This window comes from Drosophila melanogaster, chromosome 2L (assembly GCF_000001215.4).
Source record: "Drosophila melanogaster chromosome 2L".
Taxonomy (NCBI): Eukaryota; Metazoa; Arthropoda; class Insecta; order Diptera; family Drosophilidae; genus Drosophila; species Drosophila melanogaster.
In genome coordinates this window covers 10,086,348-10,114,308 of record NT_033779.5, presented here as the reverse complement: position 1 = coordinate 10,114,308, position 27,961 = coordinate 10,086,348, and the positions used below count along the sequence as shown (strand labels likewise).

General features: G+C 43.6%; 3 protein-coding genes across 4 annotated transcripts in view; 2 read left to right on the top strand and 1 right to left on the bottom strand.

The window, feature by feature from the left end:
* The window catches only part of CG34109 (uncharacterized protein), a 31,649-nt gene extending 11,428 nt beyond the window's left edge, over positions 1 to 20,221 (bottom strand). Inside the window, exons 1-8 of the mRNA NM_001042886.3 lie at positions 20,212 to 20,221; positions 13,058 to 13,154; positions 10,254 to 10,663; positions 9,345 to 9,517; positions 8,080 to 8,145; positions 6,822 to 6,962; positions 6,424 to 6,553; positions 3,237 to 3,373 (exon numbers count right to left, since the gene is read on the bottom strand). Of these exons, the coding sequence (NP_001036351.2) occupies positions 3,237 to 3,373; positions 6,424 to 6,553; positions 6,822 to 6,962; positions 8,080 to 8,145; positions 9,345 to 9,517; positions 10,254 to 10,663; positions 13,058 to 13,121 (1,121 nt within the window). The 5' untranslated portion in view covers positions 13,122 to 13,154; positions 20,212 to 20,221. The remainder of the gene's footprint in view (positions 1 to 3,236; positions 3,374 to 6,423; positions 6,554 to 6,821; positions 6,963 to 8,079; positions 8,146 to 9,344; positions 9,518 to 10,253; positions 10,664 to 13,057; positions 13,155 to 20,211) is intronic.
* CG44153 (uncharacterized protein) overlaps positions 1 to 27,961 on the top strand; it is a 116,136-nt gene that overhangs the window by 65,948 nt on the left and 22,227 nt on the right. For both annotated transcript variants that reach the window (NM_001273385.1, NM_001103666.3), the window contains exons 7-8: positions 16,299 to 16,526; positions 17,256 to 17,395. In NM_001273385.1, the coding sequence (NP_001260314.1) occupies positions 16,299 to 16,526; positions 17,256 to 17,395 (368 nt within the window). The remainder of the gene's footprint in view (positions 1 to 16,298; positions 16,527 to 17,255; positions 17,396 to 27,961) is intronic.
* CG13133 (uncharacterized protein) lies at positions 21,920 to 23,101 on the top strand. Its single transcript, NM_135499.3, has one exon. The coding sequence runs from the start codon at positions 22,074 to 22,076 to the stop codon at positions 22,725 to 22,727; it is 654 nt and encodes a 217-aa protein (NP_609343.1). The 5' UTR covers positions 21,920 to 22,073; the 3' UTR covers positions 22,728 to 23,101.

Sequence of the window (27,961 nt, the reverse complement as noted above, 5' to 3'; positions counted from 1 at the left end):
GTCCTTTAATGGTGAGCAATGTTGGCAAACTTTTCACTGCGCCTGGCCCTTATACCCTTCTTTTGGGGTATTACAAATTGGTCCGATAAGTTGACTCCAACCCTCTGAACGAAGTTGAGTCGCTGATTAGACATAATTCCAAACTTCTGCTAAGCCTGCGGGGTTTTTGTACTAACAGTTTGCATCGCAATATTTATCACTCATACGCAGTGTTGAGCTGACAGTGTTGATTTTCCATATTTGATCTATTCAACTTTGTTTGGCTAGAAAACACAAGCTGAATTGGATAACCATAAATATAGGTGTTATCCTAAATGTTTAAATGCTTAAGCACTGACTCTATAATGCATAGATAGCTCTTCTAGATATATATAAATATTTTGAAAATTGAATTAATAACAAGGTTCACTCTACAACGACAAATTTGCCTAATCTTGAAATCCCTAAATCTTTGCAACGGGTGCAAGGGTATTTTCGACTTTGGCTATCCCAAATTGCGTAACTCTCTCATTTTTTGATTCATTCGCCTCATTTGTGACCCTGCCTTTCGCTTACATATATGAAAAGTGGGGATTTTTACCTGGGACCAACTTTTCACTGATTAATGGCGCTTTTACTTTGCTTCCGTGGGTTTTTGCGCCAACGAAAGTGTGAGTTTTATTTATGAACGCCGCCGTTTGAGTTATACAAGTATTTAACTTTTATGCATAAAACAACTTTATTATACGTCGTCCAATTTACGCTCAATTATAGCCGCAAACATTAGCCAAGTCGTATACATAAATTTGTTGCAGCAAATTGTTTATGGTGGAAATTCGTAGATTGAAAACAATGCAAATGAGACCAAAAACAGCATCTAGATTGCCATGATGTGGGTCGCAGCGGGTCAGATTCTAGTGTTGGATAAAAAATCGTTTAAACCCCTTCGGCTTCTGCCACTTGCTGTCCACGTCGAGGGCAAATGGAAAACGCCCAGAACAGACGCTCTGCTTTTAATTGCGATTTATTTAACTAAGCTGACCATGGGAATTTCGTTTGCTCTGCATTCAAAATGTAATAATCAACAGAGCTCGTTGGCAGCCGTAAAATGTGCTGAAATTCCCCATTCTATTCGTGCAGAATAGTAGTCAAATATATATTTAGCTATTTGCAAACTAGACAAAACCCCATCCACCTTTTGTATATCCTTGCAACATCCCACGACGACATTTGCACTGATTATTTTCCGCCGGTTTGCATGTGGCATTTGCCGACTGTTGCAATGTATGTATGTGGGCGTGTCGCCACGCCCTCGCAGTTAAGTAGCATAAATTTAATTTGGCCCCGTGCGGTTATTTATGGCGAATAGAGTGAGCCAAATGTGTGGGCAGTTGGTTGTCTAGTTAAAATAGCATTACTCTGTCCGGTTTGGTGTATCAATTTTAATGTAATTAAGGCTTTCATCAACAAATTGAAACGTAAGCTTATCGTGGAAAGCATTTCAGTCTTTATTTAGAAACGAAACGACAAGTAACGATACGCAGACAAATATGAAATTAATTTTAGCGCAATGAGATGCATATATGCAAGGTAGAGATACTTGAAGGACCTTCTACTTATGTGGGCGGATCAGCACGGTCATCATCAGGAATCCAATGGACCGAATGACAAGGCCGTATTTTCACGCGCCACGTGACACAATTATTGAGGCCAGTGAGCGATGACAACGGGGCGGATGAAATTTCGGGATGACCATTGGAAATCCACGTTGATTGCATGGTCGACCCGGTGGATAGGCACACGCAATCTGGAGAAATTCATTATGTGTGCCCATTATTATGATAGAGATGGAGATGGAAATGAAGATGGAGCGATTCAGATGGAGAGTGGCGTCTGGACAGAGCCACTTGACTGGCCTTGGCCAACAACAAAGCATCCGAATGGACCCAAGGCACTTAATTATAGAGATTGGCCGAGAGATATATACATATAAACAATATATATATTTAGATGTCAGGCCTGAACAGTCGACCAGGCGAACAACTGGCATTGTGTATTATTATTTTAACAATTTATTTTGTGCAATTAACACAATTGCCGACACACATTCATTTCACGCAACTTCCGGCAAATTCTGTGGCTGAGCTTAATTTATTGTTCAGCCGCCAGGGGGCGTGTATGTGTTGTGTCCTACTCTAAGCTCCCCCATTGTGGATCTAAAACCAAACCAAAACCCAATGCCAATGCTGGAGGAGATTTACACAGACGGCGCGTGGCGACTTAAAGATTTCTTTGGCAAAAAACGATGCCGTAATAAATGTATGCCCATATATATAGACTCAAGTGACTGAGAGACTGGGAAATGGTGGAGAATGGCGTTGTTTTTTTTTGGGGGGAGGGGGAAGTGGAAGAGTGTCCTAGAAAGTCTTGCAGGCCCTCTAATGAGCACACGCCTCACATTTCTGCGGGGCCCTAGATTATTTGAATTATTTGCAAGTAATTTGTTACATTCGCACTCATAGATTTAGCAGCCGACTTACTGTGAAGCAAGTGGCTGTGCGAGACACTGGTTAATTAACATACTTAATGGATTTTGGATTCTCGACAAACTCCTAATTCACTTTCGAAAGTCGAAGGATTTGAGAGTGCGCCCAACTCATGACTCTGTGAAATGAATGACTTGTGATATAATGCTTCTTAATTAAAATGAGAAAATTTATATCGCTTAGCGTTATTGATTTAAACGTCTGTCTTTTTTTCACTGCTTTAATCAAAGATCTAAAGAGTTACTCACATCGTTGTCAGAATTTTAGTATTTTGCTTTTGTCAGTTTTTGTGATTGGCACATTAAAGGATATTTGTAGATTTCCAGGGTAATTCTCTATTAGAGTGTCACTTGCATACCTTTTGCTGCTTAGCTATTCCTTTGATTAATTTAAATAAACAGACAGCAGTCGTCCGTTTCACTGGAATGCCTATGAGTTCACAGAATTATGGCGCACGCAAATCGAAAATATGTCTTAATTAAATTCTAAACCGAAATTGGAAATTTTAATGTTTATCGTACACCGCATCTAGTGCAATATCGTTCATATTTGATTACAATCAATATGTCGATGGGACTGTAATTTATGCTTTCTGGCGGTTTAGCTATTTGATTCGAACGTGCGGCATTTTGCGCAATCTAACCCAATTGTTCGGCCTGATTGACATTGATTTGGGCCCTATTTTCTGTTTTGTTACTCAAATGACCTTACCTGCCGCGCATCTCCTCCGTGGGCCAGTCGGAGTTCTGGCCCCAAGGCATTTCGGTGGTGCCCAGGATTAGGCCGAAGATGAAGCCAAATAGCAGCGAGATAAACATGCCCAATCCGAGGCAAAGGAAGCCAACTCTCTGGAAGGATACCAAATGGAAAATGGAGAACGTTAAATGGAAAATGGAGAATAGAGAATGCGAAGCCGAAATTAGGGGCGAGACAGCGAGTTAAATGCCAAAGGACCCCAGCCAACGACACTTTAAGCGATAATGCTGCATACTTTGAAGCGCCAAGGAACTGCGAGTAGATTCGTGACATGTTAACCCAAATTTGCAGCCACGCAAGCTGCAAACTGTTGTTGGCAGCTGCACACACAAAAGAAAAAACGCTCTAATGTCAGCCACATGATGTCGTCTTGCTACTCCAAGTTGGTTGGGTATTTTGTGGGTGGTGTCTTTTCCCCTCATTCCCCTCATTTTACGAGTCAAACACAACTGCGGCACACATAAAGTAACTTGTCTCGAGGCTTAAAGCACACGGCTAACAACTTGCAAGAATGCTGAAAATATGTGCATGTATTGCGGGATGAAAGTTCGCACTCTCCAGTATTAAATGCTCTTTAAAGAGTTGGCAAAACAATTTAAGTGGGGTGCGAAAACTTTTGATAATTTCTTGTTTATTGCTCGCTCTTCTACTAGCAGGTTATGCATATGCATATTAGGGTGTTCGAAAATGATGACTATTCTCAGCTAATAAATTTACTTTAAAATTCAATTAAACGTATAAGAATAAAGCAAATGAGCTGGCCATAAGATCCTTTTCTTTGAAAAAAAAAAACAAAAAAAAAACATCAGTGCTCCTCATAAGCATTTGAAAATGGCAGCTTTAAAATTTGCATACAAATGTGAGCCACCCCAATGCAATTGCGCCCACACTGCGTATGCGTAATGCGCAAACAAATTACATTCATGTCCGAATCAACTTTAAATGGCGTGCAAATATTTGCAAAAATCGCTATTCAATAACTCGGCTGGCAATATGTGCAAAGCCAACTCGTTTTCACTATATTATAGGGATTCCGGTGCAGTTTTTTTTCCTGCCAATTATTTTTAATAGTTTGCCATCAATTTTGACTGGCCCCATTCGATGTTGCCGTTTTTGTCATCGTTTGTAATTGGCATTTTTGTGTGAAATTGTTTAAACACTTTTGCATATGAATTTTGGCCGCAAACGGTTCGCATGCTTTTTGCGTATTTTAAAAACATTTTTTCCTGCCCTTTTGTGCACTTCATGGTGATGTAATGGAATCAAAACAACTCAAGGATCTGGAGTTTTATGAATTTAACAGTGAGCTTTTAATATTTCATATAGTATTTTATCAGCTCAAATTTAAAGCCAAAAGTCACAAATTGTAAAGGGCATGCATATGTATTGATTATTTGGCATTAAGCAAGTAAATTTAATAAAGCTGGCATTGCATTAATATCTGTTTGCCTGGACATTTTTGTGACCATAATATATGGCAAATGCTGCCTGCAGATTCAACTTCCTTGCCGGATTTATCAAAGATTATGATGACGCAGCTGGAGACACTTCACAAAGAAAGGAGGCGACAAAAAAGATGCACACTAGCATGTGTTCGCACACGAATATATTCATTTCAATTAAAATTTAATTGAAGTACACGACGCAGGTGTCAACAGCCGGCAAGACACCTGGATTCCTGAATCCTGAATCCAGTCTCTGTGCCTGCAAGTGTGTGTGTGTGTGTGTGTGTATGTGTGTGTTGTGGCCAAGAGTGCGGTGAAAATTGTGTCAGCAGACAACAAGTTGCCTCTGGGGCCAGAAGCACAGAGATGTCTCTTCATTAGAAATGGTTGGAATGATGATTATATAGATCTAAACCTTATATTTTTATTTCACTTATTTTATTTGTTGTGGTCCCTTTTTTTTGTGCACCATCCACCATCCATTTACCACTCAGCTTGCACATTAAAAGCTATGTATCTGTGCTTCCTGAAGCACAAGCCGCCGTCTTTGATGCCGAGCAAACTATACACACAGACGTTCTTATCTCGCAGCATAAGCCGCCCTTACTTTTGTACCACCAACCCGCCACCTGGCGGTGACAATTATGACACTTTGGAGAGCAGCTGCCGTCTGGCGACTGCAGTTAAAGTTCAGTTTTATTGGCTTTGCGCTGAATGCGGTCCCAAGTGCTGCGTCCTTTAATTCTAAGTAGCTTAACTTAGTTTTCAGACTGTCAGCTAGAAGAGCGAACAAAATGATTGCCCGGCCGCAGGGTGTGGTTTTAAGCCCAGCAATATACAGCACAAGGCTTTGTATTATGTCCTTCTGCAGTGCAAGCTTCAAAGTTCTCGTTTCCATTTTATTAATTCCCCATAAACGGGCGATGGAAATATTTTGCTATTCAGCAGGCCTGTAAAGGAATGCACCAGGTGTTGTATGTATATCACAAACACTCGCTGGCGTTACAACTTCATCCAATTTTCGGTGGACAAAAACATTTATATATATATATATATTTCATAGGGCCACGCCCCTTTTCAGGCCAACGCTGTCAATAAACAATTCAGCAACTTTGCCATTTACCACAAAAGCGATGCAAATTTGCAAAACATCAGCGCTATGTCGCTATGCATTTGACTGGAATAACCCAAAAAACCAAAAAAAAAAAAAAACGAAACCCCGCTCATATTTCTGTTGGCTGCATGCGAATTTTGACAGCTGGAATACAGGACATAGAACGCCACGACGGACGACGTACTGGCATAGCAATTTTCGGTGCAATTTTTTATTATTTTCCAAATGTCATTTGCTCATAAATCACTCAAAAGTACCACATAGAACCAGTCGAAGAGTCGCGTTGGGCAAGAGTGTTGACGATTTCATTTAACGCGCTGTGAAATGGATTTTTGGCAGTACCTCCCCCCCCTCCACATCCCTCCGCATCATCACCCTGACAACTATTTTCACTATTCCATTTTTCACTGTTGGGTGTGTATGTGTGTGTGTGTGTAGTTTTCCATACACTCATATAAGTTCAAATGTATGCTTTTCTTTTCGCTGGCCACAACGTCAATGGTTTTGAATGGCTTTTTCGCGGAGCTACACAATTTGCTGTTGGTCGAAAAAAGCCACTGACATAAGGGGAAACTGCACTTACCATTAGTTCTTTGTCGGAGATAATTGCGCCGAATGTTATCGACATTACGGGACCCATAAGCGGCGAAACTAACATGGCAGCCACTATATTGGGGGCATTATTCTCCACGAGGCCCAGGGCGGCCAAAGAGCTGGGAAAAAGGAGAGAGTACCATAATGATTACTTTTACTGCTGACCCACCGTCAGCTGGTGGAATTTGCGAAATTAATACTGCCAACTCTTTCACTAGCTACACTGTAAACTAAGAAGGTGATAATGCTAAAAATTTCATATTCCATTTCAGTATCAAGTTATATTATTTGACAAAATTTAAGGAATTTCATAATATTACTTTCAAATTTTATAAAAATACTTTGAATTCTTTTAATTGCATTTCGAATTGCGTTCAGTGTACTCACTCGGCTGTAACGATTAGCAGCAAGTAGTCAAAGGACAAGGATCCTCCGGCTCGAACTCCATCCACCACCTGTTTGACTGTTAATTTCGACTTAATTGATTCCACAAAATTGTTCCATTTCGAGGCATCCTCGGCTTCCTCGCTGTTTTCGAAGGCAACAAATGCAGTAGTAGTAAAATGGAATGGTTTTTTTTTTTTTAAATGGCCAAGAAAGTGTGCCAGCTGTGCACTTTTATTGAAAATATATTTGTATATTTGTTTGTGCAAGGACTTAAGCAAGGAAAAGGATATTACTTAAACAAAAGGAGAAAGATGCAAGTGAGCATATGTGATTAGATCAGATAATCTGAACTTCCATCTTCGTGTGTCAATTTCAAGTGTATAATTTTGCAAAATTGATTCGAGATTTTATTTACCTTGCCTCCTGTCACAAAACCCAGAAAACCCACCCACATAATCCCCATTCTGCCTGCAGTCTGCTGCTGATTAGAGTGCGGCTCTAATAACCCAACCAAAACATCGCCTCAATCATCGCCCAAAAATAAACCACAAGCCAACCTCAATTACGAGCTCATCAGGTATGCACACAGGTGTCTCCTTCGTTGCCCGTGTGACAATTGCTTGCCAAGAAGTCATCGGGTATGTGGTGTATATTTGTATTTGTATATTTGCTGACGACTTCTGCCATTTTCGCCCCAGCACAGACACATAGAATGGATGCATTTAACCCGTTGCCGTCAGTCCAAAGACCGGAGATATCTAAACCCATACCCTATGGCCCATGCAAATTTCACCCATTTTCACTTTCCAACCCGACGCCCAAGGCGAATCCACTGACAAAACCCATTCCAAGTGGCTCGTCGTAACTCTGGCCCAAGGCTGTAATAAACTGGGACCTGGGCCAAGGCCTCCAAGGACCACCCCTTTTTTTTTTGGCCAGGCCAAAACCTAGTCGTAATGGAAAAAGAGGCCAAGTTGCAATATCTCGGGCCAGCAGTCAAATGTCACGTTTCCAACGAAAGTGAAAGAATTGTGCGAGTGAAAGTTAATGAAATGACTGGCGCGCCTTTGACACGTTGAAGGGGACACCTGAAATTAGTTTTTAACAAAGCGACAGCTGCGGAATCCTCACAAAAGCCCCATCTTCTCCACTAACGGCTCCGTCAACAAAGTCAGTGAATACAATGGCACCAGTAACACAATGCCAACCGTGCACCATCCAAACGCATCGTACGCATCTATGCGTGTTGCCCACTCACCTGTAGTCATCTCGCATGTTGGCCGCATCTGTGATGGCATCATAACTAACGCTGCACGGCAGCACACTGCGGCGAAAGTACACAGAGAAAAAAAACATAATATATTAATGGGGCTACAAAAAAAACACTATGGTTGCATATGCCATATAAGCACTGAATTTACTTCTCACTAATTTAGTTGTAAGTGCATAACACAGCTTGCCAATGTATTTTCTTTTTTCATAGCATAGGTTCAGAAACTTTCGCCCAGTGTAGATACGTTTGAAATTGATATATGCAAGCGCATATCTGTAAAACAAGTCGTGCGCATTTCGTGGGGCCATCAAAGGATGCACTGCAGCATGGCACTTGGCTGCTGGCATCGAGATCTCGAGATGCTCTGGACGGGGCGAAGTCTGAATTATAGATTACACTGGTGGCACTCAATCAACGCAAGTTGCATTCCAGCAGCTACGTTCTTAATTGAATTTCAGCGCATATTAATAAGCTTAAGTCGCACTTTGTCTGGCCACTCGGCTCCTTGAGGTCATGGAAACATCTGCTGTTTGCCCTCTGCCCTTTGCCCTTTGCCCACCGGCTCGGACTGACTCAAGAGTCTCGTTTTCATCGGGTCACACCTTCAACTGCATTTTAATCCCCCTGCTTAATGCCATTAAATGATTATCACACCTACTTTTCACCGACTGACCCCTTCCACCACATACTTCTGCTGCCATTCCTGCTCTTTTACTCGTTTATATTAAATTCAGCAGTAGCCTTACTTAAGTAGTCGGGTTCATTGTTCATTGTTCAGCTCTATTGTGTTTTGCTTAATTTAATTACTAGCGGAATTTCACAGTTCGAAGGCAAGGTACATATATAAATATATACCGGTTGTTAAACATTTTTGCAAAAGGGTTTTAATTGGATTCGTTGTAGTCGGTGGAAAATTGCATTTACATTATCGAAACGTATTCGGATTTGGTAAGCAGCACTGCATCCGCTACAAGCAATCAAAATGCAAAACTCAAGGACCTTGGCAACGTGGGAGTTCTTCGGTCAGCCGGCCGGACTCCTCATCTTTCTGCCATTTTATTGCACCCCCATGGAGGATGCACCACCAGATGGACCACGGATGAGCTCGGCCAGCTGTTGCTCCTTGCTGGGGCTAGTTCCTAGTCCCTTGGCACCCAGCTCGCAGCAGCTCCTTGAGTTTCCCGGACACGTTCGGTGTTTGGCGTTTGACGCCCGCCATTTGTTGCCACCCCTTGAATGTCTCAACTTACCTGACACTGGAATTCAATTTAGTGCCAATGCCCAGTTCCGTGAGGCAGTGCAGCGTCGTCTCGCAGGGGGATCCCGCCTGCAGCGGAAAAACGACGTGATGGAAATATCCCTTCTTGCTGGTCGTCCAAGTAACGTGCTCAATTTCCAGCTTGACAAGCAGCTCCTCCAGTACCTGGACAAACGAGAGAAGCAACAGCTTAGGATGGCATTTTCGCAGGCTTATAGCTTATAGCTTATAGCTTATGGCGCATGGTTTCATGGCCTTGGCATTTAATTGGATCGACTGAATGTGATTATAAGTATAAGTGTATAGTCCTAGAATTCATTGCTCCCTGACTGATGGCACGATTTGTTCCGGCCTTAGCTGGCCCAGATGCACCAGCATTCATCAATCTTCTGTGGCTAAGCCACCTCATTCATCAGTATAATCTTTCCCAAGATACGATTTGGGTAACCTCTTGCACAGCACACCGCTCGAGTCACGTTCTCGTCCAGTTAAGTGCATCCTTACAAGCGGAGCAACAATCGTTGTCGCAGTTCCAATCGCCACCGCAATCGCAGGAAGGCACTGAGAAAAATGGGATAGCCTTTCGAAATGATAGATATATATATTTACATTCATTCTGACTGGTACTCATGAGAACATTCTTAACGATACTACCCACTTCACTAAATGGCTATAAAACAGATATCAAGCTGTCACTTATTCCTTCTTCTTTAATTGTAACATTTTTCTTCTCAGTGCTTAGATCGCACTCCAAGCTGGCAGTGAACCCATGTCCACTCCTACTACTCCTCCTTCACACAACGCACACGAAAATCAACTTTAAGTGCTCGGGGAAGGCATAAAGCTCTGCCCACTTGACCGAACCTGCTCCTAACTCGTAACTAACCGTTCGACGACTTACCTTTTCGAGCGGCACCACTAAATTACGTTTGTCCATGGGAGCACCCACCACCGTTGAGGTGTCAGCTGGCAAAATCTGGACTCCGGTGCCCGTTCCTCCTGCACCACCTGCGCCTCCTGCGGTTCGCTTGCCTACTTGTCCGCCGCCCACTTGTCCGATGCCTGGGCCACCGCCACGCCCACCGCCTCCGCCACGACGATACTTGGGCACATTCTTGTCACGTAATTCAACTTCGAGTCGTAGTATTGCGTTGTTATTCTCCGGAAGATTGATGTTCAGATTATTGTTGCCACCACCATTGGCGGCTGCAGTGACCGCAGTATGGCCACCATGGCCACCAGTGAGGTGTCCCGGATGGCTGCCAATGCCAACGGCAGACGACGTCTCCAGCAGGGCATTATTTGAGGTGCCTGGCATGGGTTAATGAAAAGGTGATGTGGCCGTGTACATAAACGTAAGCTGATTTGCCATTAAGTTGGACTCGTCGATTGCATGGACCATGGAAATGGAGAGGATCGATGGGTTGGATGGGTTGAATGGGTGGCGCAAGGTGGCAGACGGTGATTAGGTTGCTTGGATACTCGGAATACCAAAATTGAATTCGGATATTTGGCATTGTTTTGGAACGCCGGCTTAATTCGACTCTAATTAGTTAATTCACGGGAATCGCACTATTTATAATGTAATTAGCGTAAATTGTAGTGATATTTTTGGATTCAGTTAAGCGCTTAACAAATATTTGGTTTTGCTGCCAGTGTGTGTGTGTGTGTGTGTGTTTGTACCTTTTCGACCGCTAAGCTCATTTTTGCTTCAAATTACGCTAATTAAATGGCCGGGCAACGGTGAACAAATAATGCGTGTTGTTATGCAATTTATCGGATGACTTATGTTTAAATTAAAGTTTGTGGCCCTGTAAAAATCGACGAAAAAGTTATAGGCCTAAGCTCCACTTGTGCTAAATAAATAAATAAATAAATGTATATATAAATAAAGTGGCGGGCGAAAAATCAAATCAAAGTCTACATAAAAACCACACAAAGGATCACAATTTATTATGCCAACAAGCGGAGCCAGACGACAGACATCGAAATGTAATATAAGTCCCGCCACATTGACAAATGCCAAAATAAGGCTTAAATGCGCTTAGGCCAGGACTTTCGTGGCCCAGGACCCAGGACCCTTCTATGTGTGTATGTGTGTGTGTGTGTGTGTGGGGAGTATCTCTGAGTTTGTTTCGCATAGTTTCTCTGGTGGCAAAAGTTCCACAAAGTCAGCACTTTCCGCAGCATCCAAACTGGTGGCCATCGATGCTCCTCCTCGATGGGCTTCTTTGTCTATTTAATTCGCAGGCATTCTACGTTTCAGGTCGCCATGGAATTGAGGTATCCATGATTTATGTGTGACACCTATGAGCCGAATTCTGTGGAATTTCAACTGAAATGCATGTTATTTTTGTTGGTTTCCTGCCAAGACTTTTTCTTTGCCCCAAAGTGTTTTGCACTCTTTAAGCTGTTGATTGTTTTACTCTTTCTGCATTAAAAAATGACTGAAAGCTAAGAAACGAACATGGTATACCCTATGATTCCATATGCTATTGCATTTCACTCACGATTCCTTTTGCTATATGCTACTTAATCGATTATATTACAAAGATACTATTTAGCTAATAAGATTCTTGTATTGACTGTGGTCTGTGTATATATTTGATCAACTTGTGGCCAGGGTGCAAAGGTGATTTATTCTTTTAACGACAAGGAGCAACTTCGTTCACGCCCCACTTGGAGGCCCAAGGCCAAAACCACCCACCAACTTCCATCTACCATCCACTTTGCTCATCAATCCGGTTTGTGCTCCATTGTCATTATCAGAACGGCGGTGCCATGGTGACAAACTAAATTAATGATGATTCCCTTTGATGGTTTTTGGCATCGCCTTGTTTCGTATTTAAATAAATATTTGATTAATGCCTTTTCGCTCGAAAAACGACTCCAAACATGCCTGTTTTTGTCGCCGTATTGCACAAGATGCCATATTTTCCCGATGCCGTTTATTTCATAAATTATATTGTTTTATGGGTTTTTATTGTGGGCTTTTTTATCGTCGCTGATTTTGATAAATGGTAGCTGCTTAGAGCTAGTGCTGAAAGTTGAGTTCCAGCAATTAATTCCTCGCTGTCTATATGTATATATATATATCAATATATACTTTGAAGTCTGTGCTTTGAAGGCTTTCAGTACTTGAGTCCCACCAGCAACTTCTCTATTTACTCAACAACCAGTTGGCTGCGCATTCCATCGACCAATCTCATCGTGGCTAATTAAATTTTAATATTACATTTTTCGGCTGCGAAATGTGCTACGTACGCTCGGCATTCGCTTGTGAAATTATCTTGGGAAAGTTTCCCCAACGCTTGCAAAACCTCGAAAATGTGAAAAAAAAAACAAATCTACTCTACTCCCACGTGTGTTTCAGTTAGCTGCTCTGGCTCAGTCCGCCGGGCTTCATATAACATTTATGGCCAGCTCTTAGGCTCGGAGAACACTTTTACGATGTCATAAAATAATTAATAACGCCACTAAACAACGTAATTACGCGCCTAAGCCCAATGCATACAGGTACGTGTGTGTGTGTGTGTGTAAGGGTGCGGCGTTTGCATGTGATGGTGAGTGGGGCAGATTATGCGGTTGCCGGCGACTAGATAAATGCTACCGTTTTTGGTGTAAACAAAATTGCAACTTTGTATTTAATTAGGCACGGGCGCTTATTCAATTTGCCGCCTCATTTTTGGGGGTCTGCACACTTACCGTAAATCAGCTCACGTTCAAAATTCGCCGTAGGCACAACGATTAGGAAGACCACGCCCGGCATCCTGATTCGCAAGCACCAGGATCCACTTGGACTCTGCAAAAAGGATAAACACCGTTTAGTTGGTAAATTTGCCAGCTTGACTGAAACTAAGATATTAATTTCAAATTAAAATGCGGCACAAAGACTTGGCAGCCCGAAGAAGTTGAGATACGCGGGCGCCCAGATGTATGCAACACTTTGGTGCAGCTGAAAGCACAGAGACGAGCCTCGTTTTGCATAAGAACCATCGCCATCGCCATCGCCATTATACCGACTTTTATACCCGGTAACTGCATTAGCATCTCTGTCCGGTTTCATTTTCGTCCTGGCCGCCGCCCACAACTTTTTCGAGTTAAGCCAACTTCGCAGCGTTAATGGGCTCCGAAGGTTGCTGCTCTAAGTAGTTTGCGTTTTGTTTGTGTTTTGTGTTTTTGCACTCGTGCAACAGCAGCACTTGCACTTGCACTTTTTGAAGTTCTGGCATGCTGATGGCTGCCAGATTATCGCAACAATTTCTTAATCAAACTGCAGGCCAACTCGTTGGCAGGCGTAATTCTGCCGTATCAATAAAAGGTAAAATGCTTGCTAGCTGCCAGAGGAGAAAATGGTGAAGTCCTTCGAGGATATTTGCACACCCAGTGTTCCGACTTCTCGAAATTAAAATGCCATTAGCACCGAGCTGGCGAAAGTGCGATGCGAGTGCGATTAAACAGAGGAGCCGACAAGGATAGCGGCTCTGGAATATAGCTGCCGAGGGTTAACTCCTTGCTGGATCTGCTCCAAGTGCCCCATTTGCCGCCAGGAGCAACCCGCCCTCGTATAAGGCGTATAAGGACCTGAGATTTAATGGAGCTGCGATTTTTACTCTCCAATAAAATCAGTGCGGTACTCGTGGTAATCGAGCCGTGCCAGCAAGCTGGAAGTGCATTTTTCCACTTGGGCTTTACTAAAGATCAAAGTTTACTTCGAAATACAAAAATTCTTACAAAATTCCAGAGTTTCTGTTCGCCAATAAGTAAATTATAGTGGGAAATGTATAGTTTCATCTTAAATTTGTGCAAACACAATCAGCAATCGCTTTCTGTTTAACTATAATTTTCTGAGTGCACATCGCCTCGCCGAATGAGGAAGTAAACAATAAAAAGGTTTTCAAGTAAATCAATATTTGAATACACCTTATGAGCAGCCAGTCCTGCGACCGGTTGACATTTTCCGGTTATAACCCAACCCATCCCGCTCAATACAACACCAGCACAACTTTTCCACAAACTGTTGGCATTTTCTTGCTTTTTTTTTGTTTTGTTTGCAACACTTTACTTAAAAACTTTTCACAGCAGTACCCAAAACAAACGGCCTACTCATGCTCATGAAGTGAAGGGACAGCAGGGCCTGGTGCCCAATCCCATACCCGGATGGGCGTACTCCTGTCCCATTCCGGGTTTTTTTTGCAGGGTGGACCCATTCACCCGACTTCCACAAGCCTCTTAGGAACTTTCAAGCCAAACAACCGAAGCCACTTTGCAGCACGTTCACTGTTGCACTTTTTTTCTTACCACTTGCCATCTTTCATTTTGCGGCATATTTATTAAAAAGCAAGAAGCGCAAAAAATGAGCCAAGGCAAAAATCGTGGATGGGGGGTAAATTCTTTTATATTAACCGAAAATATTTATTTTCTTGCTTACTTGCTGCCTTTTTCCCTTACCACTATATATTTTTTTTCATCTTATTTTGTGTGCGCACTTTTCTGATTAATTCCGTAACTATATATTTGCGCAACTTGGATGAAGTTTTCGGCCGCGACCACTTGTGAAGAGTGCAAAGCCGGAGACTCCATCCTTCCGAGCTTTGCTTTCCACTTGTACAGCCGGATTTCATCTGGCATTCTCTAGCATTCTGGTATTGTCGATCCAAGTGTTTGTGTGCCCCGCAACAATGAAGCTGCCTGCCAGTAATTTGTATGAGTACCCATCGTCGTCGCACTAATTAGGCCACCAGAATTGCATTAGTTTTTCGCATTCGGCACAAATAATTACAAATTGCAGTGGTGCACCGAAAAAAAAAGAAAATAGGTAAGCCCAGGCATCAAAAAGCCAATTGAAATAGTTCAAGGTTTTTAAAAAGGCGCGATGGTGGCCCATAATTACTTTCAATAAGTTTTGGCCACACAAACCATAGTGACCGGTGTGCTCGAGGAGACTTTCCCTGTCAGCTTTGATTTCATGGCTTGCCACATTTTCCGCCAAGTTTTTCCCATTTTCCCGCACTATTGTGAGCGTCTAGTGGCATCTTAATTAAAACGCTCTAATTGGTTATGTCTGAGAGTCGAACAAAAAGGCGAACTCTGCAAGTTTAACACCCCTTTGTGGGTCACTAAATAATTCCCAATTAAAAGTAAAGTCCACTCCTTTATCACAATCAAATTGGGAATTCAAGAACTTTGCAGCTTTGGCTCTTTTGAAAATGAAAAAAAAAAGAAGAAAACACCCATTGACTTCAAGCTCTTGGGGCATAAAGAAGATGTGACTCAATAGTATGAATATTTAAGCATGCAACAAAAAGCCGGACTAACACAGATAAAGTTGCTAAAACTTTCGGACAACAAAACTAACAACCGTACTAGGACTTAGGTGGAACAACGACCCACCGACCCACCGACTTTACCAAGGAAAATGGCTTTAGCATAATGCATAATCATTTAAACAAGGATATGCCTTGAGTTGAGCTGAGTCCTGCAGGCCGGCCGGGCATTCTGACACAACCCGGTGCAGGCAAGTCCGGAAAAATGCCTTTTATGGCCAATTTGAGCGGGAAAAGCTTGGCCCGCAGCTTAAAGCCAGGCGATAAGAACAAAGCAACCGAAAAGGTGAGCATCCAAGGACACTTTAAGCGCTCTCCTGCGTCATCCTGGCATGCCAGGTGAGCCCTAGTTGTGCTCCAACATTTTCGTATCTTTTTGGCCAATGTGTGCCTGTATTCCGATGCGGGCCCAATGCCCAGTAGTGCTATTCGCAGGAATATATTATCATTAATTTCGAATTATGAAAAAGTGGCGACGCATTCAACGAGCTTGGGGCTTTGAGCTAGGCTACGAACAAAAAATGGTTAAGGGTTAATATGTTGGCCAAAGTTGTATCCCTTTAATACAACGAAGTGTTAAGCATCTGAACTAAATGAAATGTTCTCCTTTTTTTTTTTAGCTTGGTCGTGTCCTGCGCAACTTCAACATCACAAAGATTAGCGATCTGGAGCTGATATCAAATTCCACCGATCGCCTGGACATCACCTTTCACTTCTTTGGCGTGAAAGGTGACTCACAGCGTATCCGGGATGCCATCACACGGATGGTGGAGCGCGGCAGGATAGGAAACTTCACACTGGTGGCGAATTTCCATCACTTCGACGAGAATCCTCCGCTCGGCTTGCTGGTGAGTAGCTAGTAAAAAAAGCATTTACCAATTGATTCTTACGGAATTCTACGTTCGAGGCAGACACTCGTAGTGTTTTATTTATAGAGCTCTACGCTGTCCTATTGAAATTTGTGCACAAATAAATTTTATATTTCACTTTGCACTCTGGGCACATCCATCAATCGGAGGCATTCCATCATTGATTTTCGCCGAATGGTATTTTCATTAATTCGCATCCGAGCCGGACCATCTCGGCTATTAAAAGCGTAATAAATATATATAGGGCCACCTACCCACATGGGTGGGTCACTACCATCCATTTCCGATACATATTAAACAATAATTTATTAACTATTGAGCCGTGTGCCGGAATAAAAACATAATAGCCAATGTAGCAAAGTGCCGTGTTAATAAATATGCACATAAATATGTCAACAGTGTGGCACTTGACACTCGAACCGAAAACGGCAACGAAAATAATTATTTATTAATTGCGGCCAGTTCGCCCGAACAATTGGACTCATCAGAGTTGGCCGGCAATTAAGTGGCATTAACATGACGAACAAGCCGCCAAACCTCAGTGGTATATCCCCCCCCCATCCTATCCCACCACTGCCAAATGTTTGACGGACTGGCACCCAAAGGAACACAAGCAATCCCAAACCGATGAGCTCAAAACCTCGAACCGAAAACCGAACCACAGCCATCCTGTGTCTAATTAGTGTGACATTGTCTCCCCTTTCGCAGGAGCTGACCGTCAATCAGCCGCAATCAGGAGTCCGCGAGGCCAGCGAGTTCATCATATCCTGCACGGCCCAAGGCTCATCCCGGATGCAGTTCCAGTGGTTCAAGGATGGCGCTGTGGTTAATGCCAGCAAATCGACGAGGTGAGTGAACTATATATATACATGTCGCAGCTGCTTATCTTCCACAACCAGCTCGAAATGCCATAAACTTGCTGCCCGCGTAATGGAATATGGAATGAGAATGGAGTAGTGCCTAGAAAACTGTGAAACGGAGTCTGGAGTTTTAATAAAATAGTATAGAATCGAAAGAATATGGCAAAAATCAATGTCACACTCGGAAAGTCAGAAACGGGTGAAGACGGGTGGAAATCGCGAGGGATGACTCTCGTCACAAGTGTTCAATTTGACTTTATGACTTTTACACATCAATAAACATGACATAAAAACGCCAGGCGGAATAAAAATGAAATGGCCAAAAAGGATAAATAAGTCAGGGCAAAGATAAAGATTTGTCAGTGGCCATGGACGAAGGACGGGGTACAAGTTGGTAAGTTGCTAGCTGGGAACTGGAGGCTGGCTGGGATACTGAGTTCTGGACCAGACCGAAACCTAACCGCAGTAAGCCTAACCGAATGATTGATCATAAATCCTACAGAGTGGGCCAGCCGGAACACATGTGTTGGCCAACATATACGAATGGCATGCCCATTCCATTCCGGAATGCCTCAGACTTCCGACTACAGGCTCCACAACCCCGCAATTCAGATCCACTTTCGGATCCACTTGGCTGGCGGGTAGTGTGGGTGTATTACATAAAAAGCATATGGCCGTAACTAACGAGGGGCTGTTACTTGGGCGACTTGGCAGGGGTTATGAGCAGCTTAGCCCTACCAGGAGCAACACCACCCACTTTCCGCCCGTCATGTTGCCTTGACAATTCGCCTTGCAGCCGAAAGCACCACCACAAAGCTCAAACTTTAAATGTGTTGCGTGAATGGCAAACGAGCGAAACGGAGGTCCTTGGAAAGGATTGGTTAAATGAGTACGCGGTGCGCAGGGCGGTGCAGATGCCGATAGAATTCGCAATTCATTAACAAAATTTTAAGCCTTGGCAGGCTGGCTTTCGCCATTCTGGGACAACGCGTTTTTGGAAACTACATGTCACGAAACGTTGCCAAAAGTTGTTTTTATCTGACCAGAAATTTAAATTTCCATTCTCTTGAAATCTAAAAATATCTAAAATTTCAAGAAAATGCGCGTATAAGCTGTTTGGTTAGGAAAACATTCGAAATGGATCGAACTCTTTAGGAATATAACTATTATATGGTAAATTGTTGTTTTTATCTTTGCAACAATTTAACCAAATATAGTTTGTATTACTTGTTATTCAATCGGCAGATGGCCATCAAATTGATAACGATGTGTTCTATTTTTATGCGGTATTCGAATAAAGGATTGTTCATCCGAATATTACCTTTCAAATAAATAAATGTATGGCCCCCATTCCCGCAAATCGATAACCAAATCTATTCTCGGAGTTCAGTTTTTGTTATCTAGTGAAGCCAACTATGCGTTTTCCAAATGCCAACTGCTACATAGAACAATTCGGACCCTTCCATGGCCATTCCGCCAGCTAGCCCCATCCGATGATGATGATGGTGATGGAGGAGGAGGTGGTGGTGGTGGTGGTGGTGGGGATCCGGACTTATGATTACTTTTATGCATATTTGTACGGATCCCCCACATGTACATGGTATCCTTGTTTGCTGCAGGACCTCCACGTGGCTGGCAGACCTTCCATCAGTTTCAGTTTCGCCCAGTTTGCGTGGCCCACTCGGACGCATTGATGTGTAAAAAATGACTGCCGTACAAAGCCGCAAACATGTGTTTTACTCCACCCAAAATCCCCGCAAATGGAGGGTAGGCAAGTATTAGTAAATATTTTAACTAAAGTGAAGTGAGTGAAGTCATTCATTTGGACATTTACCAACTTTGCATTATACAAACGACTACACATTAAATCCGTCCGATGACTTTACTTTTGCGTACTAAAATAACCGGAAGTAAGTGAATTTTTAATGCTTGATTTCACCGCAGGGAGATGTTCACTTGGGCAAATGCTATTTATTATCGAAATATGGCCAATACTGGCCATCTACTGATTAGTTACCACCGATGGCTATTGGCAACCAATTGGCACATTTAGACAGTTTGCTTAAGGCACGTATAAAGTAATTGTGTTTAGACTTAGATAAAGGACAATAAATATAAGTATACATATCTAGTAACATTAACTACATTTTAAGAATATGAAGTTTCGAGCTTTCGGAACACTATCAACCAATCCGTTGTGGCCAAGTGTAACGAACCTTATGTTCAGATACAGATACCTTTAAGCCCGCAAACTGAGGCGTTCGGCCGTTAATCTATTGGATTGCCAGTCGCCGAAATTGTGACCCAGTTAGCAGATGTTTATCGCAAGCGTCGTAGGCAATAACCCACTTAATGAATGCAATTATTTTCCAATCACGGCACTAAGGCATCCAAAGCTGGTTGCCAAGAGGCCCGCAACCATGGCTAACTGGCCCCAAACTCCCAAAACAGGGGTGGCTTTGATTAACATGCCTTGGCGTTCCAATTGCCATTTGAAGGCGGTAGGTACACACACACACACACACATGTGTGTAAAATAATCAATGGCCACGGTCATTAATTGCGCCCCTAATCCTGTGTCCTTTGCAATCTGGGGCGAGGATTTGCAGGACTACAAGGCCGTTGGGCTGATTAAGTGCCACAACAGTAGTAATACAATTATTGAAGCAGCGGCTAAGCAAATACTTCTCATTAAGCCAACTTCGATTGTCTTAATTGTTGGATTTTACTTTTCAAAAATATCCTTAATCGCTTGAAATAATCGAGGTCCTTTTATTGTGCAAACTACACCACTTTTTGCTTACTTAAAGCTTGCGAACACCTTTAAAGTCTGAATTGAACTGAGTTCAAGACTGAAAAGCAGCCAACAAAGATCCATTTTTCCCACATTTTATTTGCCTAACAAATTCCAGCTAATTCGATCAACAGGAGCTTGCTAAAAACTAAGCTCTGTACGTTTCTCTGACGTCTTTGGCATCGATGTGTTATGTAAAAGCGGTGCACAATTTGTAGCCAGCAAACCAATTGACCTTTTGAGGAAGGAATTTAGATTCCTGCTAATATTAGCTTAACCCTAAGCACTTGCGTAATCTATATTTGTCCCAGCGCCATGAAGTGGAAGGGCTTGACTGCCTGTCAATGCAATTTCAAACCCATCTACCCCTTGGCCCCCATCCCCTTTTGACTTTTCTGCTTTTCCCTTGGCCAAGAAAACATCGACTTTTGGCTTGGAAGCTAACGAAACTGTTGCAGTCACTTTTGGCCGTGCTCTGAAAATTTGTCAAACTTGCTTAAAAGCCAAAGCAAAAATTCAATTTCAGCAGCCATGCAGCGCGAGCAGCCAAATTGCCTGACCCCAGCAGCACCAGACATAAGTAAAATATATATCGTATATATTTTACAAATTGGCTCAACCCGGGGCAGCAGTGGTACAAAAATGGCAGCAACAAAGAGGCAACAACTGTCTTGACAACGCAACGACGATGTCGTCGTCGTCGTCTAAGGACAATGGAATACAGCTATCGAATACAGGGTGCAAATCGAGAGGAAGTGGTTGTAATTTGGTCCCACGAGCCTTAAGGATTTGGCGGGAAATTTAATCCGACGCAGCTTTCATTATCTACAGCCAATCAGAAAATTTGGTTGCTTACTTTTGCCATATTTTCCGTAAAAGATAGCACCCTGTTAACAGCTGTTTGGATAGCACTGCAGTCACACTGAAAAAAAAAACGCACTAAAAAAAGTGTATTTCAAATTTTAAAATAAGTATACAATTTTAACAAGGACTTTTGCCACTCTTCATGGAGTAGCTTTCGATTTTCATAGATATCCATGCAGTTTCTCTTAGTGCATAAGTATCCAATGTTGCTGTGGGGTCACGATTTTCATTAGTTTCATTTGCCACAATGCGTCTGCCATACTCGTCTGCCGAGTTCAGTTGCTCGGATTTGCTTTGCTCTTCCCGTGGCGGGGTGACAATGGTACAATTAGTGACACCATTCGCCATTCCTCCAGCACTCGGTTTGATTCAAAATTTTTGGCATTATCTCATAACTGGCTCAACTCGCGCTGTGTGCACTGTGCTCTCCTTGTCCCGTCTTCCGATTCCGGCTCCTTGGCGCCGCTTGTGCAATAAAAGGACGAAGCTCCGCGGCTGATTGGACTGCTGGTGGGACGGGTATTGATCAAACAGTTCGAGTTGTCGGACAAGGCTGAGACCCACTTTCCCGGGAACGCGTGTCCCACTGAAGGAACGCGATACAGTAAAATCCTGATATATGTAACTGATTGAGAGTTATCACTTAGTAAAAAGCCATTTACCTGTAGCCAACTTAATTAAAAGAATATCTTTTGGTTTACGTGCATGTTTCTAAATGATCCTTTCCTGCATCGAATTGGAGTCGCACCTACTGAAGAGTCACTGTACTTAAAAACGCCATTGAAGGTGGAACAGAAATATGCTCAGTTAGAGTGGCTTTGGTGCCAGGTACAGTTGTGCAGCTCCAAGTTCCAGCGATTACCATAACCTCATCCACTCAGTTAGCTTGTAAGAGTCGAACCGGGCGGAGGGCAACGGTTTTTTTGGCCACATAAGCCAAAAATCAACACGCTTGCTCCGTGTGTCCAACGAACCGGAGTCCGTGCATCGGGAACCGGTGGCGCAGTCATGCCCATCCACTGGGACTGGGATTGGGAGCATGATCACGAGCATGGTCACCATCACTGGCAACCGCCGCGTCGCCACTGGTCCACCGGGGAGTCCAAGTGCCGGCAGAGGCACTACTATCTCTCCCACGACCTGGACGTATGTGCGCGGGACTTTCACTTGCGGATGGACGACAGTGCCTGGTGCCATGGATCCTGTCTGGTTGGGCGAGTGGTCATAGAGACCGGCACCGAACCGGACTCCCTGGGTCGGGGCACCTTCAAGGTGGTGCTGGACGTGCACCACTTTCAGATCTCTGAGCTCACGGTGAAGGCCAAAAACAGCGACACCGTGTGCGTGGAGGGCAAGCAGGCGGATGACCGGGCGGAGAAGGGTCAGTTGTGCATCACTCGCGAGTTTACGCGATCCTACAAGCTACCACGGCACTACGATGCCACACAGGCACGGGCCACCTTCTCTGCGGACGGAATACTGATGATTACGGTGCCAGCACCACCGAAACTGGACGACGTGGAGCGCGAGATCGAGATTGAGCCCACGGGCAATTACTTTGGCAGCGTGTCCGATCCCACGGCGCCCAAGGCTATCGAGCAGGCGGATGTGGACGGCGATGGTGGAGAGGCTAATCCTGCTGGCACGGCGATGGACAAATGAAGCCGGCGACGTCTGGCGGTTGCGCGGCGGTTCCGCTTGCTCATACCAAAGTGGAGGCGGAAGTCCAAATGCGTTTAGGCCGCCAGAGGCAGTCGATCGGTTGGAGGGCAGTTGCAGTATATCAGACGGAGAGACAGTCGAAGCACATTCCAGTCACCTGGCGCACATGCACGTTGGAGTTTTTCGTGGAAACCAAAATCACTCGGATTGTTCCTGGGTTCCAGCTTAGATAGCACGTAGTCCTTCGTTCGAAACGTGAGCAAATATGGCGAAGTCAACATTTTGTAGAATTTTCTTAAGGTAGCTTCAATATAACGTTTAAGAGTTCATATCCGCTTGTGATTTTGTTTAACGCCAATAAAGGACTTTATCAGAAAACAGGAGAGTTTTGAATATTTCCAGATTTTTCGAAGAAATAATTTAACACCTTTAATCTTATCATTTATTTAAACGGTATTCTGTTTTATTTTGTACTGTATTTTGCAATGGCTGTTCATTTTCTTCGAGCTTAATTATTAAATATAATGAAGATGAACATTTCACTGGAAAATATATTTACATTTAATGAATTCTAAATCAAATCGGATCAAGGTATTTAAAGATAACAATGTTTCATTCCACCAAGTTGTTATTTCAAGTACAATCCGAATGAAAATATCCTCCAGCTAATCGGGAAAACAAACCCAAATCAGGGATAAATCATGCCTCTGGGAAAACTTCAGCTCGAATTCAAAACCCAAGCGAATTGGATTTCTCGCTGCTTTTAACTTTCCTGTCACGCAGCTTTTGATTAGCGTCAAATTTGAATAAAATTCACTAACACCTTTTGTGTTTTTCTTGTCTGTGTTCGTATCCTCGGGCACATGGCCCATAAAAAGACAATAAAGAAACCCAGCTAGTCAGCTAGAAGTGTATAATAGACGTAGGCATACGTACATATGTATTTTAGTTTGGCTATCGACCCAAGAAAATTCTAAAAAAAAGGGAATAAAACATAGCTACAAAGCTCTTTTCAAAAGCTATGAGATACATGAAAAGATTTGCAATTAAATGTCAGATGAAATGATTTACTATCTGCAGAATAAGTTTAAAAATAGTTGGGTAACAATCTTAAGCTCCAACATATTTTGCACCAAAAAAATAAAAGGCTGGGCACTTTGGGGCGTGTGACCCACTTCATAAGAACCCAATCAAGCCTTCGACCTTCTCCCAAAATCGTGGGCTACTGCTCCGTTTTTGATTCGGTCTTGGTCCCTTGCAATTTAGCCGTTGAGACACGTTTTCCCGTTACGATTCTAATGAAATTTGCTACATCTTGAAGTGAATTGTTGCAGGCCGCAGCGCGGCAGCTGAAAAAATTGCCAATTGAGGAGACGAGGTCGCGTACACTTTGTCATCGTTTTGTTTTTATGCGTAGTTGCGTTTAATAAAGTTTTTATATGGCGCCCTCGACTAAGAGGGGAATCCCCGAACGTAGTGCCCATCCTGTCGGATGCCCGGACGGACTGCCTGTTTTCTAATCTAGTTACGATGCCTGCAGCTTTAAGATATTGGTCGGGGGACTCACTTTCCGGGCCGTAGGATATTCATATATTTACGAGTATGGCGAAGGACGCGCGATAAAATATTCAGCAGAAAAGCAACTTCACAATTTCAATTTCCCATGCCATATTGGTGACGGCGGGGACAAACCAAAATAACACAACGATAATAAACACCTACACACCCATTTTATGAACTCATAAAACACTCCGATGGAATCGGAATCGTATATTTTATATATATATATATATTGTGCGTGTGTCCGTGCTTAAATAACTGGATGAGGCCTACAGCCTTGTTGTCCATAAAAACGCACCCATATGCACCTCTTCCGCTCCCGGGATCTAGAGAAAACATTGACCATCATCGACCATCGCCATGGGCCATTTCCATTGTTGTTTCATGGTTTTTATATTTCCCGGTTCGCGACTCCGCAGAAATCGGTATGCGGCTCACAACTAATTTTTATTTTCTATGCCCTTTGATCCACTGCGGGCGCCGATTGGAATGTTCTGCTGGCAACTTTTCAATCACACACTACCACTACTAATCAAATATCCCCGGGGATTAGCCAACTTGTAGATGAGTTGACGGTGTGCGTGAAGGACGGGACACCTAATTACGCAAATTGATGCGACATTAGACGGTAACGGAGCTGGAAACTGGAGCTCTCTAGGGGGATAGAATACTGAAGGACTTGTTTCCGCCAGGGGATCTTAGACGCCGACTGTATTGACATGTAGGAATATATAAACAAACATTTCGCATGCCGAGTTGATTTAATGGTAAATTGAAGCTTAAACATTTAACGGTGTCCTTTTCTATCCTTTTATCAAAGTGCAATTTGTGAATGAGCATAGTAACAACTTAAAGTTATTTTATACTTGCTTTAAAAGCTAGCTAATACCCATAAAGTGGTTTCAAGTATAGCACCTGCCTTTGTTTCGATCATTTGCCCATGTATCGAACTATTCGTGAATAGTGCTAAGTGGGCATTACTGGCTGGAAAATCCGTGATTTTGGAGCATGTACAACAGAGTTTGCTGACATCGTAAGACTTCGCCACCAATGCCGACATAATTGGTCCATTGAACCTTACAGCCAATGCGTTGTTATGAGTTGTTTGACCAGCAACCAAAGCACATCAGCTCAAATGAAGCGCAGATTGGGGATTCCCCCCCATCAGGGACTAGCATCCTGCGGACTCGCATCCTGACAGCCGACTGGCTGTAGTTGTATTTACAGGACACGCACACAGACACGCGCACACGCCTACGCAAAGGCATTTTGCGGGCCATTTGTAGCGCTTTCAATTCCGGGAAGCGGAAAAGGGTGCGGGTACTTGGTACGGGGATTGCGGAGGAGTGGCAAATGCATTTTGCAACCGCAGCCGACAACGGAACGAAACGTTTCTGCCCCGGGAGCAAATTCAGTTGCCGGAGATGGTTACGTGAGGCAAATCGCATTGGGAAAATGCATCATTAACAGGAATGAAGCACCGATCTGTGGAGGACCGAAGCACGAAATACCCGAACTGAAAATGCCATATGGTTATAAGCTGATGAATAATAATACTAAAATAATAATAAAAGTTACTTAGCCACACTATAAGTTTATATTACTTTCGCAACTTTTGCCAGTCCTGCCAGCCTGGCATAAAATAAAAATATCTTCAAACAAATCCAAGCGAATGTCGTTCGAACTTTAAGATTATTTGGCACACAGCTTATGGGCTATTGTGCAGATAATCCTGCCCAGATCCAGATAAATACATGCATTAAGGACTCGGATATGCTTCCTTTGTTTGGGGGCCTTTCACGCAGTATGCGTATATCCTTGGCAGGGAATCGAATTGAGCACACACCATGAAGCGAATCGAATGGGCTCCAGCCACCAACGACCCAAATCGAATAATGTTCAGCTGTTTCGCAGCGATATTAGATAGCAACCAATTCAAAAGAGAGAAAACCACCAGCTCCTTTGGACATCACGTACGCATCGCTGAGGTCCTAATCCTTCGTCCTGCGTTGCAATTGCTGCAACTGCAGTTCCACTTTCGGCGGGCAATGCAGTGGCATTAGTGGAGCTGCTGCGGCTTAGCCAGCTTCCTGGACGGCCAGGACGTTCAGGGTGACCAGGACAATGCAGGACGTCAATGTGCTATTGTGCCAAAGTCGATGTCAATCCTGCCTGGGCCCATTTGCTGTAAGCGAGGCCAAACAGGACCTGTGGCCGCGTTGCTGTTTTTGCGGTTGTTGTTAGCGAGTCCTGCGAGGACATCATAGTTGGCACTGCTTCGCTGTGGCTGCTGCATTGCATTTAAGCGTTACGCACTTCCGGTTGGGAGTGTTATTACTTCCGTTGCCATTTAATTGATTTTGAAGGTGCGTGTTTGGCGTTTGCCCATGAGGAGCCGCAAAGGAGTCCTTCCGCCCGTTGCCATTAGTAAATTGTAGGTTAAGTGCTCTGCATGCCCAAAAACCCCAGGCCCATTCCCATTCCCATTCCCATTCCCACTACCATTCCCATTGAAAACGCATTTTTAGACGCCTCTACACCTGTAAATAGCTGTGCCAAAGGCACTAGGTACGCCAGTGGGTGTGCGGTTAAGGATGCGGTTTTTGGGCACTTTTTACCGCCATGACGTCAGCGCTATCCATGCGTAAAAGTTATTAGTGAAATGCACTCAGCCGGCGGAAGAAAGGCGCAAGAAGAAGAAGATGACGAGGTGGAGCGAGGGAGTCAGGCGGAAACTGCTGATGTTTGTTGGCCACGAAAACCTCAAACAGCACTTAAGTTGTTGCCAGCTGGAAGGTTTTCGGTTTTCGGCTTTCGGTTTACTTTGCTTAGTGCTCATGGAACGCAATGCTGTGCTGCCACCGCCACTGCAACCAGGTGCAATCTGCGATTTCCAGCTCTCCGGAGGATTATGAGCCATGCCCGTGAGGAGTCTAATAGGCTTACCGTGCATTTTCGACAGTTTGCAGAACTTTTGCTCAAGCCGCTGAATTTAAATTCGCAATTACCCGATTCCACATCGCTTGTCACAGACACGAGCACTGCGATTCTCGCTAAATTGAATCTCAGATTATATATAAAGTCATGTAAGTACGTAAGTGAGAGTAGAAGTCATCTCATCAACCAGCCCATTGATTGATTCCCGTTGGCAACGTTTCATTCTCCCAACATTTTTGAGCCAGACGCATTCGCACATGCAAGTACGAGACTGCAAACCGACCCATTTATCCACAAAACCAAAAACTATTAACAATTTTAGCAACAATGCGTCGTTGCAGCCGCATTCAGGGCATTTGGAAAAACATTTGAAAATGAAACATGTTCCCGCTAATTGACTTCGAACCGCAGCATCCGCGATTGTTTCCCCATTAGCTATGATTTCTTTCGCCCAGAAAGCCATTGGCTATGGTATAGGTGGGGGGCTATGTGGATATGGGGTCGTGATAAGTGAGCTGCTATTAGTGTGTCAATTAGCGGGCTTGCTGCATATGATCCAGTTCACTTGGCCCGGGCGGGCTCCATGGAATACAGCTGTGCAGCATATGGGGCATATTGTATTCGCCATTTGGCATTTGGCTGGCTGTCACGGGGCGTGAGAATTAATGCACGACTGGCGGTGTGCGAATCTGTTTCAAGTACTTTCACTCGCAGAAACCGAAAGTGGAGAAGTGCTA